This window comes from Coenobita brevimanus, chromosome 40 (assembly GCF_032717465.1).
Source record: "Coenobita brevimanus isolate Jiangsu-jjx chromosome 40, ASM3271746v2, whole genome shotgun sequence".
Taxonomy (NCBI): domain Eukaryota; kingdom Metazoa; phylum Arthropoda; class Malacostraca; order Decapoda; family Coenobitidae; genus Coenobita; species Coenobita brevimanus.
The window spans coordinates 6891096-6904404 of NC_136993.1; the positions used below are offsets into that span (position 1 = coordinate 6891096).

At 42.7% G+C, this 13309-nt stretch overlaps 1 protein-coding gene across 1 annotated transcript in view; it reads left to right on the plus strand.

Moving 5' to 3' along the window:
• The window catches only part of LOC145397227 (chondroitinase-AC-like), a 129151-nt gene that overhangs the window by 73840 nt on the left and 42002 nt on the right, over positions 1 to 13309 (plus strand). Inside the window, exon 10 of the mRNA XM_080270424.1 lies at positions 12329 to 12494. Within this exon, the coding sequence (XP_080126550.1) occupies positions 12329 to 12494 (166 nt within the window). The remainder of the gene's footprint in view (positions 1 to 12328; positions 12495 to 13309) is intronic.

A 13309-nucleotide genomic window follows, 5' to 3' on the forward strand; every position in this document is an offset into this window, starting at 1 on the left:
ACACTTCTTTTTTTCTTTTCCTTTGTAGAAGGGAACAGTTACACCTGACTGGCAATCGTCCGGAACTCTACCTTCCTCCCAGGCCAATCTGCACATCTTCCACATCCATTCTACTAGTATATCTCCCCCATGCTTCAGGATTTCACCACACACTCCATCACATCCTGGGGCATTCCCCATTTTAACTTTCTTCATTGCTTCCACACTTCCCATCCTACTGATTTCTTCCTCTTTTCTCATCTCCCTCCTTTTTCCAGTCATTCACCAGCCACTTATACTCGCATTACTTTGATTCTCTGTGTTCAACAATTCATTAAAGTGTTCTCTCCATCTGCTCACTTTTTCTCCCTTCTTCACTAGTAACCTACCATTTTTATCTTTCACTCCCCTACTAACTTCCTTGGTACCCTGTCTAACTCTCTTTACCTCTTTCCAGAACATTTTCTTACATTCCCTCGACTTTACACTCAAATTCCTTCCAAATTCCTCATCCACTCTCCTCTTGTTCTCTCTACATGTAACTCTCTCTTCTGTCTCTCAGTTTCTTCCACGCCCCTGTTTCTCATCCACTCACTATATGCTTTCTTCTTTTATGCTACAGTCTCTCTCACCTCGTCAGTCCACCATGCTGTTCCCTGCATGCCCATTCGTCCTCTCTTCACCCCACACACCACTTCACATGCAGCACAGATTTCTTGGGTGCATATCATACACACATCTTCCACGCCCCCCATTCGCTCCAATCTATACTTACCCAATCGCTCCTCCACTTCCCTCTTATATTCTGCCTTTTTTTTTCCATCCTCTTGTAACTCTTCTATTCTCCTTGTAAGAACTACTTCCTCCTGTCCTTCCCACCTTCTATTTCTCCATTTCATTTTTACTTTCATTCTGACCATCACCAACTGGTGGTCTGAAAGTCCACTCCCCCAACCTCTATATACTCTTCCATCCATCACACACCGTCTCATCCTTTCATTCACACACACATAATCAGACATTGCCTTCCATTCATTTAGTTCATCATCCACCCTTCTTATCACTCGCCATGTATACCTGTGGATCATTTTGTGCCTGAAGAGGGTATTAGCTATCACTAACTCCCTCCCGGCACAAATGTTCACTAAGACACTGTCATTCTCATCCACCTCTGCAGGCACATCCCACTCACCAACTACTCCATCCACCTTCACATTCCCTACTTTTCCATTCATAACTCCAATCAAGAACACTCTCTCACCCCTTTTAAACTTTTCCAAGCACGCTTTCCCAAGGAAAGGGAGGTTGCCGAGACAGAACGACACACTCGCCATTTACTCATCCATTCAAACACATTGATTCGCATCTTAGCCCCAAAGGGGAGAAGGGACAGATCCTCACTGCACCACACAGCACAAAGGTCAACTGCGCGATGCAATCAGTGACATCCGCAGCAGAGCCCGACAGCAGAGCTGGTTCACCCCTGCAACATCATAATAGACCCATCCCCTTACCTGCACCTGACCTGACTAGCTGATCAGACCAAAAGCGGGAAAATATCCCCTCAGGGCTGTATCATCATTTATTCATTCACAATTACTCTCCATTTATTTCTATCACCCACAGCCACTTTTCCTTGCTCAACAGACATCCCTCTCACATCCAATGCTCTCTTCACGCTGTCCAACCATCCTATTCGTGGTCTCCGTCTCAGCCTTACACCTCTCACATCATATCTAGTTATCTTTTTCACCAATCGCTCATTAGCCATTCTTTCCATATGCCCAAACCATCGCAACACCCTCTGCTCAACTCTATTAGCCATCTCCCGAACAACTCCAGTTCTCCTTTGCACTTCATCATTTCACTCTCGATCCATACAAGTCACTTCACACATACTCCTCAGACACCTCATTTCCATTACATTCAAACTTTTCTTCTCTGCTACACCCATATTCCATGTTTCAGCCCCATATAACGCAGTCGGTACCACAATACCCTCATACAGGCTTCTCTTTACATCCATTCTAAGCTAACAACATCTAAACACCTTTTTCATTCCTCCCAGCACCTTTCCTACTTCATTCATTCTAAACTTCACTTCTGCATCTATTCTTCCATCCACAGCAACATGTGACTCTAAATAATTAAAACACTCTACCTCCTCATGCAGCTCACCATTCAAAACTATATTCATCCCTCTACCATCTTCCAACCTCTTACACTTCATCACGTTACTCTTATTTTCATTTACTTTCAATATCCTCCTTTCACACACCCTTCCAAACTCCTCTACCAACTGTCTTAATCTCTCCTCTGAATCAGCCACCAGTGCAGTATCATCTGCAAACAGCAGCTGCTTCAGATTCCACTCTCCACCATTAACATTCACCAGACTCAGACCTCTACCTAAAACTGTTGCATTCACCTCCCTTACAACACCATCCATATAAATATTAAACAACCAAGGCGACATCACACATCCCTGTCGCAGCCCCACTCTCACAGGAAACCAATCACTTACAACATTTCCCACTCTTACATACGCTCTACTGTTTACATAAAAACTCTTCACCCCATTTAGTAACCTACCATCAAGTCCATACAATCTTAAAAGAGTCCACAAAGCCTCCCTATCAATTCTATCATACGCATTCTCTAAATCCATGAATGCCCAAAACACATCCTTGTCTTTCGCTAAATACTTTTCACACACTTGTCTCACAGCAAACACAATTGATCCACACATCCTCTCCCTGTCCTAAAGCCACACTGCTCATCACCAATCTCTCCCTCTGTACCCTCTCTGACTCTCATAATTAACACTCTACAATACACCTTACCTACAACACTCAAGAGACACCCCTAAAGCAAGTACATTCATACTTATCACATTGCCTTTATACAACGGGACCACACAAGCACTTGCCCAGTCAATTGGCACCATACCTTTTAAAAAACACACATTCAACAATCTTACTAACCAGTCAACAATAGTCACTCCACACCCATCGATACCTGCAGCTTTCCCTGTTTTCATCTCCTTTACTGCCTTCTCCACCTCCTCATTCATGATCAAAGAATCGTTCAACTCTCCCAACACATTTATTCCTTGCACCCTTCCATCCGCCACAATCTCAGCCACCCTTTCCTCCTCTACATTTAACAATCTTTCAAAATACTCTGTCCATCTCTTCCTTACTGTATCCATCTCAATTAACATTCTTCCATCCTCCGCTTTTACTCGCTCTTCCTTCCCAGACTCTCCCTTTTGCACCCTTTTCACCTCCTTCCAGAACATTTTCTTATTCTGTTGAAAATTCTCAGTCAGCCGCCTACACCACCTCTCATCTGCTGCCACTTTAGCATCATCCAAACCCCTTCTCACCCTATTCCTCTTTTCCTTATACCTCTCATATGACACCTCATCCTTCCTCTGCAGCCAGAATTCATATGCAGGTCTCTTCTCACCCACAGCCATACTTACTTCCTCGCACCACCATTCACTTACTTTTCTTACACCACGACCCACACGTCTCACACCACACACCTCTTCTGCATGCCCCACCACAGCACTCTTAAACAACTGCCATTCCTCCTCCACACTGCCATTTTCCTGATCTTTCACTGCGTTCCACTCATCCTTCAATTTCTCCTGATCTCTATCATTTTCTCTCTTTTATCCAACTCACTCACTTTCAGAACCTCCCTGCCACACCTAAGTCTCCTAGCTCTCACCCATCTCTTACCACTCTTAACTTTCCTTCCACCAGGTAGTGGTCAGACATACCTCCACTCTCCCCTTTCAGAACTCTCACATCCAACAATCTTCCTATTACATTCCTGGACACAACCACATAGTCCATCAAAGCTCTCTCTCTCTGTCTCTAGATAGATAGATAGATACATACATACGCACATAGACAGATGGATATAGATATATAGATACAAAGAGAGAGAGAGAGAGAGAGACAGAGAGAGAGAGAGAGAGAGACTACCTAAACTGCTTCCCCCTAGGAAAGGGAGGTAGCCCAGATAGGATGATACACTCCCAGTTTACTCGTCCACACACACACATTTATTCGTATCTTAGTCCCAAAGGGAGAAGGGACAGATCCTCACCACACCTCACCACACGAGGGTCAAGTGCGCAGTGCAATCAGTGATATCCGCAGCAGGGCCCAACAGCAGATCTGGTTTACCTCTGCCACATCATAATGGACCCATCCTCTTACCCACGCCTGACCTTAAAAAAAGCTGGTCAAATCTAATGTGGGAAAATATCCCCTCAGGGCTATGTCATAATTTATTCATTCACAATTTCTCTCCAATCATTCCTCTCAAATGCAGCCACACTTCCTTACTCAACAGACATCCTTCTCGCATCTAATGCTCTCTTCACACTGTCTGTCCATCCTATTCGTGGTCTTCCTCTCAGCCTTACACCTCTCACATCTGATCCAGTTATCTTTTTCACCTGTCGCTCTTGATCCATTGTCTCCATATGCCCAAGCCATCACAACACTCTCTGCTCAACTCGATCAACCATGTCCTTCATAACTCCAGTTCTCTTTCGCACGTCATTTCTTACTTGAATCCATACTTGTCACTCAACACGTACTCTTCAGACATTTCATATCCACTACATTCAAACTTTTCCTCTCTGCTACACCCATATTCCATGCTTCAGCCTCATATAATGCAGTCTGTACCACTACACCCTCACAGCCTTCTCTTTACATCCATTCTAAGCCAACAACATATAAACTCTTTTTTTTATTCCTCCCAGCACCTTTCCTACTCCATCCGTTCTAAACTCCACTCCTACATCAATTCTCCCACAGCAACATGTGACCCTAAATACTTAAAGCACCCTTCCTCCTGAAGCAACTCACCATTCAAAACTATATTCATCCTCCTACCATCTACCAACCTCGTACGCTTCATCATTTTACTCTTATTCTCATTTACTGTCAATTTCCTCCTTTCACACACCCTTCCAAACTCCTGTACCAGCTGTCTCAGTCTCTCCTCCGGATCAGCCATCAGTGCAGTACCATCCGCAAACATGAGCTGATTCAGATTCCATTCTCTACCATCAGGATTCACCAGACTCAAACCTTCACCTAACACTCTCGCATTCACCTGCCTTACAACATCATCCATATGAATATTAAACAACCAAGGCGACATCACACATCCCTGCCACAGCCCCCTTCTCACAGGAAACCAAGCTCTCGCAATATTTCTCACTCTTACATAATTATGCTCTACTATTTACCAAAATCTTTTCACTCCTCTTAACAACCTACCATCAAGTCCATACAATCTCAGAACAGTCTATAAAGCTTTCCTATCAGTTCTGTCAAACGCTTTCTCTAAATCTATGAGCACCCAAAACACATCCCTACCTTCCACTAAATATTTTACACCCACCTGTCTCACAACAAACACAAGTTCCACGCATCCCTTCCCTCTCCTAAAGCCACACTGCTCATCACCAATCACTCCCTCTGTACCCTCTCTAACTTTCATAATTAACACTCTACCATACACCTTACCTACAACACTCAACAGACTTACATCCCTAAAGATTGTACATTCACACTTATCACCCTTACCTCTATACATCGGGACCACACAAGCACTTGCCCAGCCAATCGACACCATACTGCTCACAAAACACACATTCAGCAATCTTACTAACCACTCAAGAATAATAGTCGCTCCACCACCTTACAGGCATTCCACAGCACACCCATCCATATCTGCAGCTTTCCCTGCTATCATCTCCTTTACTGCCTCTTGCATTTCCTCCATCGTGATCAAAGAATCATTCAACCCTACCAACACATTTATGCTTTGCACTCTTCCATCTGCCACAATCACAGCCTCCTTTTCCTCCTCTACATTTAACAATCTTTAAAAATACTCCGCCCATCTCTTCCTTACTGCATCCATCTCAGTTAACATCCTTCCATCCTCTGCTTTTACCCATTCTTCCTTCCCAGCCTCTCCCTTTCGCACCCTTTTCAACTTCTTCGAAAACAGTCTCTTATTTTGTGAAAAATCCTCAGTCAACCGCCTACCCTACCACTCATCTGCAGTCACTTCAGCGTCATGCACAACCATTCTCGCCCAATTCCGCTTTTCCTTATACTTCTCATATGACATCTCATCCTTCCTCTGCAGCCGCACTTCATATGTACGTCTCAGCCAAATCCATTCTTACTTCCTCGTACCACCATTCACTTCCCTTTCTGACACCACCAACCACTCGTCTCACACCACACACCTCTTCCTGAAGTTCCATCACAGCACTCGTAAACCACTGCCATTCCACCTCCACACTGCCATTTTCCTGATCCTTCACTGTGTTCCACTCATCTTTCAACTTCTCCTGTTACTCTATCATTGTCTCTCTTTTATCCAACTCACATTCAAAACCTCCCTGCCACACCTAACTCTCCTAGCTCTCACTCACCGCATACCTACTCTTAAATTTCCCTCCACCAGGTAGTGGTCAGACATACCTCCACCCTCCCCTCTCAAAACTCTCACATCCAACAATCTTTCTATTACATTCCTGGACACAACCACACAGTCCATCAGTGTTCTATCAACAACCCTTCAACCCTCCTGCGTTACCCATGAATATTTATATATATCTTTCCTCTCAAACAAGGTACAGTATTTCCAATCACCATCTCTCGTTCAACAAACATCCCTATCATTCGTTCCCCATTCTCATTTCTTCCAAGCACACCATGCATGCCAACTACACCTTCAATTGTTACATTTCCCACTCTAGCATATATATATATATATATATATATATATATATATATATATATATATATATATATATATATACCTAGGCTGCTTCCCCCAAGGAAAGGGAGGTAGCAGAGACAGGACGACACACTCCCCATTTAGTCATCCATTCAAACACATTCATTCGCATCTTAGCCCCAAAGGGGAGAAGGGACATATCCTCACCACACCACACCGCACGGGGGTCAACTGCGCAGTGCAATCAGTGACAAATCGTTAGAGAGGTGGCCAGCTGTCCTGCCGGACCCAGGTTCAAATCCTCGCTGGGACAGGGAACAGTTTAAGGGTTTGAATTTCATACAAAGCAGACTTTACTGATCTACCAGAAGACCCGCCGACATGTCGAAAAAATACTCCCGCTATTACAAAAACACCAGTCCTGTATGAGACAGCCCTAGCATGAATTCAATATGGACGGTGGGTGTTAGCGTCGAAGTGGTGACACGTAGAGGAGTATGGTGTGTAGGAAGACTACTGGGCCTCGGGAGTAGGCTGTGAAGCCTATGCCCAGAGTCGAGCACATAAAAAAAAAAAAAATCCACAGCAGGGCCTGACAGCAGAGCTGGTTTACCCCTGCCACATCATAATAGACCCATCCCCTTACCCACACCTGACCTGACTATCTGATCAGACCAAATGCAGAAGAATATCACATCAGGGCTGCATCATCATTTATTCATTCACAATATCTCTTCATTTATTTCTGTCACACACAGCCACTTTTCCTTGCTCAACAGACATCCCTCTCACATCCAGTGCTCTCTTCACACTGTCCATCCATCCTATTCGTGGTCTCCCTCTCAGCCTTACACCTCTCACATCAGATCTAGTTATCTTTTTCACCAATCACTCATTATCCATTCTCTCCATATGACCAAACCATCGCAACACCCTCTGCTCAACTTTATCAGCCATCTCCCGAACAACTCCAGTTCTCCTTCGCACTTCATCATTTCTCACTCGATCCGTATGCGTCACTCCGCAGATACTCCTCAGACACCTCATCTCCATTACATTTAAGCTTTTCCTCTCTGCTACACCCATATTCCATGTTTCAGCCCCATATAATGCAATCGGTACCCCAACAGCCTCATACAGCCTTCTCTTAACATCCATTCTAAGCAAACGACATCTAAACACCTTTTTCATTCCTCCCAGCACCTTTCCTACTTCATTCATTTTAAACTTCATTTCTGCATCTATTCTTCGATCCACAGCAACATGTGACCCTAAATAATTAAAACAACCTCCTCAAGCAACTCACCATTCAAAACTATATTCATCCCTCTACCATCTACCAACCTCGTACACTTCATCACTTTACTCTTATTCTCCTTTACTTTCAATTTCCTCCTTTCACACACCCTTCCAAACTCCTCTGCCAACTGTCTCAATCTCTCCTCTGAATCAGCCACCAGTGCAGTATCATCTGCAAACAGCAGCTGCTTCAGATTCCACTCTCCACCATTAATATTCACCAGACTCAGACCTCCACCTAAAACTCTTGCATTCACCTCCCTTACAACATCATCCATATAAATATTAAACAACCAAGGCAACATCACACATCCCTGCCGCAGCCCCACTCTCACAGGACACCAGTCACTCACAGTATTTCCCACTCTTCCACACGTTCTACTATTTACATAAAACTCTTCACCCCTTTTAGTAACCTACCATCAAGTCCATACAATCTTAACACGAGGCATCCCATTGACGTATGGGTACGTCCCAACGTTTTGTCACAACCAGTCCCGTCGATGTACTGATATGTTGCGCAATTCCAAGGTTCATAATTTGCACAATTTTCAAATTTCACGCGTGATTTTTGGTATGTATACACGGGACACCTTCGTTTATTCGTCTACAAGATGCCAGGCAGGAACAATGCCTAACAAAGCATAACCTCCCCCCCCAATGCCATTGTCTCAGCAATTCACCTGTTACCAGTGACCTGGCCAATAAAGACATTCAGGGCCAGAGTGATTCCCCAGTCGATGACAATGTGGAGGATAAGGTTTACATAGCATTAGAGGAAGAAACAGTCAGAAATGATGATCAGGTAATGTCACCAAAACAGGTCAGGTATGTTGATTAATTAGTGAGTGAAACAATGCTTATCATGCCTATATTACTGTTTGATAACCAATATACTCTCATACTACATATAAATTCGTACCAAATAAATAAATAAATACCGGTTATGAGTGGTGTGGAATAGTTACCCTCCCATAGAACTCGTTTTCTTTGGAGCCAGCCTGATAGAAAACCCAGTAAGGTAAGGAGGTACTGCTACCTGTATTGAGTATTTTAAACCTCAGGTGAGCGATTTCTCTATGAATTTTCGATGTTTCTCACCAAAAGCGGAGGTTTTAGCCCCCCCAAAAAAAAATCGAAAATAGCTCGGGATTGGGGGGTGTCGGAAGTGTGAAATAGCTTGGGTCGTGACGGGTTAAAACAGTCCACAAAGCCTCCCTATCAATTCTATCATAGGCTATCTCTAAATCCATGAATGCCCAAAACACATCCTTGCCTTTCACTAAAAATTTTTCGCACACTTGTCTCACAGCAAACACCTGAGCCACGCATCCTCTCCCTCTCCTAAAGCCACACTGCTCATCACCAATCACTCCCTCTGTACCCTCTCTAACTCTCATAATTAACACTCTACCATACACCTTACCTACAACACTCAAGAGACATACCCCTAAATCTAGTACATTCATACTTATCACCATTGCCTTTATAATATATATATATATATATATATATATATATATATATATATATATATATATATATATATATATATATATATATATATATATATATATCTATATCAGCAGCAGCAGCAGCTGTTTGAGAATCCACTGCAGGACCGGCCTATCCCGACCAAATTCGGGATGATACAATGTATCTCTACCAAGTGGCTTAGGCTGTCTGGCAGAGATTGTTTGCAGGGTGAGAAGTGCTTATAAGTGTAACTGTAGTGTTGGAGTGGCTTTGGATGTGTGTGTAGTCTGTGAACCATGTGTAATCGGCCCACGCAAGCCAACTGGGTGCAAGCATAGCTTATAGTAAGCGACACTGGTTTAACCGCAGAACCCCTTGTGTCCAGCAGTGCAGTACGTGGCCGGGTGAACACTCCCAAAGTTTATTACACTGGCCAAGGCCAATAAGACTACCAGGTCTTGTCATACAAGGGCAAATTTGCGTCCAGCTCGTGCATGTCATCACGGTCTGGATACACCTGAGAGGTGGTTGCCAGGCAGTGATAAACAGTGATAAATTGTTCCATTTTAGGTTCTGTGATAGCTTTATTGTGCATTGGTGTGCATGTATATATTTGTGGAGTATAACTTTTAAATATCATGAATAATCACTCAATCATGCATTCATTTAGCAAATTTTTACAAAACAGAGTAACTGGTCGTGAGTTTGTAATGTTCATATTTTTCCACAATAATAACTGTTTCATTTCCCGCCCATGTCAAGGCAATTTTAAATGATAAGCTTAGCAATCACCTTTACTGTTCGACCTGATGTGCACTGAAACAGGTATTTGCATACAGTAGGTTTAAATTGATTTGGAGTGTTCAGTATTCTGGAAGTGTTTGGCAACTATCCCCCCCACTTCTCCTTCCTGTACCCCTTTTCTCTCCCATCTCTCCCCCTTCTCTCAGGTCTAATTATTGAGGCAAATTATACACCCTAACTTCAGCTTCCATGCTCCAGTTAATTATATTAAAACATGGAATGCATGATTGTTCAAGGAGCTGAAGGGAGCTAAAAGTATGGTGAGAGCATTATAAAGAGCTATATTAACTCATCATCACCATTATGTCATTCTCATTATACTTTAGCAAACTCCAATTCCCATTTCACTCAGTTTCTTTCTAATCTGGGTAAATTCATCTGATGATAACTAGAACAAAATAATAAGAGCTGACAAGGTACTGGATAAAAAAAAAAAAATGGAGTCATGGTATGTCTGCCTCTTCCTCTTTCTCCTATAGCTGTCACAAGAGCAGCTCCCCCCACTCACCCCCCAGCAGAGGCTGAGAAGTGGAGGGAAAAATGGGAGGAGACAGTCCTCCACAACGTGACGTCACCACATCTGCGTAGTACCACTGAGTGAAGAGACCTGGTAGTCGTATTGGCCTTGACCCTGGCTGGGCGCGAACCCTGATTCACCCGTGTACGAAACGCACACTCTATCACTGTACCACAGAGGCTCCATATCTATCTATCTATCTATCTATCTATGTATATGACAACCAGTCATCTGTGAGCCAGATATACTAATAATACTTAGATGAAAACTTTAGTACGTATCCATCCTGGATGACTCCCAGCGCTTGCTGAGTGACATGAGAACTCAGGTTGTGACTGTAAAACAACTTTCTACAACCAATACTTTCTGAGATTTGAGTTTTCGACACAGACAGAGATACATTTCGTACAAAAATTTGACCACCAACATCGTCTACCTGTGACTCTAAACAGCGTTTGTTGATAACTTTCCATTCTACTATCAATAATGTCTGAGATTTGAGTTTTCAACCCAGACAAATACGCACAGATACATTTCGTAAAATAAAAATGACCATCGACTTCGTCTACTTGGCTCAATAAAAAAAAAAAGATAATTGAATTACTACTGCAATGTCTAATGAAAAAGGACCGACATATTTTCTGTCATCATTCAAACCTTCATAAATTTTGGTACGGTACCATATCAGGAGCGAAAACCACCCAGGATACCAACCTTTACTTCTTAATCATTTCGTATTTCTATTGTCTATTTCATTATATTTTTGCTTCCACCTAATTATTACACTCGATTTAACCAAGAATACTGGTTCTGAAGCAAATAAACTATTCCATTAATAATATTAAATTAAAGGTGCCTTTATACATTTATTTCTTGCTACCATGATACGATTCTACACAGTTCAGCATAGGCTGTCTCGTACTAAACAAAGGTAAGTTATCTCGACGTGTTGTCTTTCCTCTGTTAAATCCGTACTGCCGGACTGGTAAGATAACGCTAGGAATCCAAGCACGGGCTATAAAACTACACCATAATAATTGTGTGATAATGGTCAGTTTAATCCACTTGGCAGTATATATATATATATATATATATATATATATATATATATATATATATATATATATATATATATATATACCTAGGCTGCTTCCCCCAAGGAAAGGGAGGTAGCCGAGACAGGACGACACACTCCTCATTTACTCATCCATTCAAACACATACCTTCGCATCTTAGCCCCAAAGGGGAGAACGGACAGATCCTCACCGCATATTTATATATATATATATATATATATATATATATATATATATATATATATATATATATATATATATATATATATATATATATATATATATATACCGGGTATAGAATGTGTGTGTGTGTGTTCTCTGCGGACTGAACCATATGTATGCCTGAGATGTCTCTTATATTTACTATATCACAGTGACCCGACAGGTAAAACGGTGACGAATGATGCAGCAGATCAAGCTGTGTTGGTCACGGGCAACAATCTGATGCAGCTGGGGCGCCACATGTCTGAACTGGAAGATGTTCTCCACCGATATAAGAATGTCGTCCCAGACCAAAAGTTCGCCCTTGAAGGGAACAAATACTTCTTCAAGTGAGTTACCTGTGATATACTGTATTGTCATGCGTAGTGTCAGCCAGAATACAAGCATTTTCATCACTATAGAAATAAATATTCGTTTCTATCCAAGGGGTGGTTGGGGATTACTGCTCACGTAATGCCACCCAGGGAAGAGTGAGGCTGGTCATTCTCATCTTAAATGTCAGGACCAAGTTGCCTGCCCGGAGTTCCTACGTTCCTCATGGGGCAAAACAGGATTGGACGTTGATGATGATGATGATGTTTTTCAGGTCCTAGAAGTTCTGGAAATGAATACATATTGATTTATTTAAATACCGGTACTGTGTACAGGAATGAGGAGGCAATGATTAAAGCGTTTTCTGTCAATGGCCAGACGCCTCCATTTTGAAGAGAGTTGCCACGAACAAGTCGCCTCCATGTCACCTCTTCCTCTGCCATCAGACAGCCCTCTCTCCATCTCATACGGCGTTGATTCACATACTTTACACCCCATCTTTTTACCTCATCCCCGATTTCCCTCATGTCCCCCACCTCACTCACACAGGCTCTCGTAGTCAGTCTTTTATACTCTCCTTTCTCTTCACAAGGTCAGTTCTGAACAGCACACTCACTCCAGAAAGTATCAGTGCACTGTGGGTCCGATGCCATCCAGAATGATGTAACCATGTGGCAGTGACAGCTCATTAATACCTGTATATAGTATTACATTTACGGCCATGCCCTACTCATTATGAAGGACACAAGTGGTGTCTGATATAGTAGTCATCTATTGTCTGGGATGCATGTATGTGGGAGGACAGAACCGCAATTTCCAGTGTCCTTTGTTG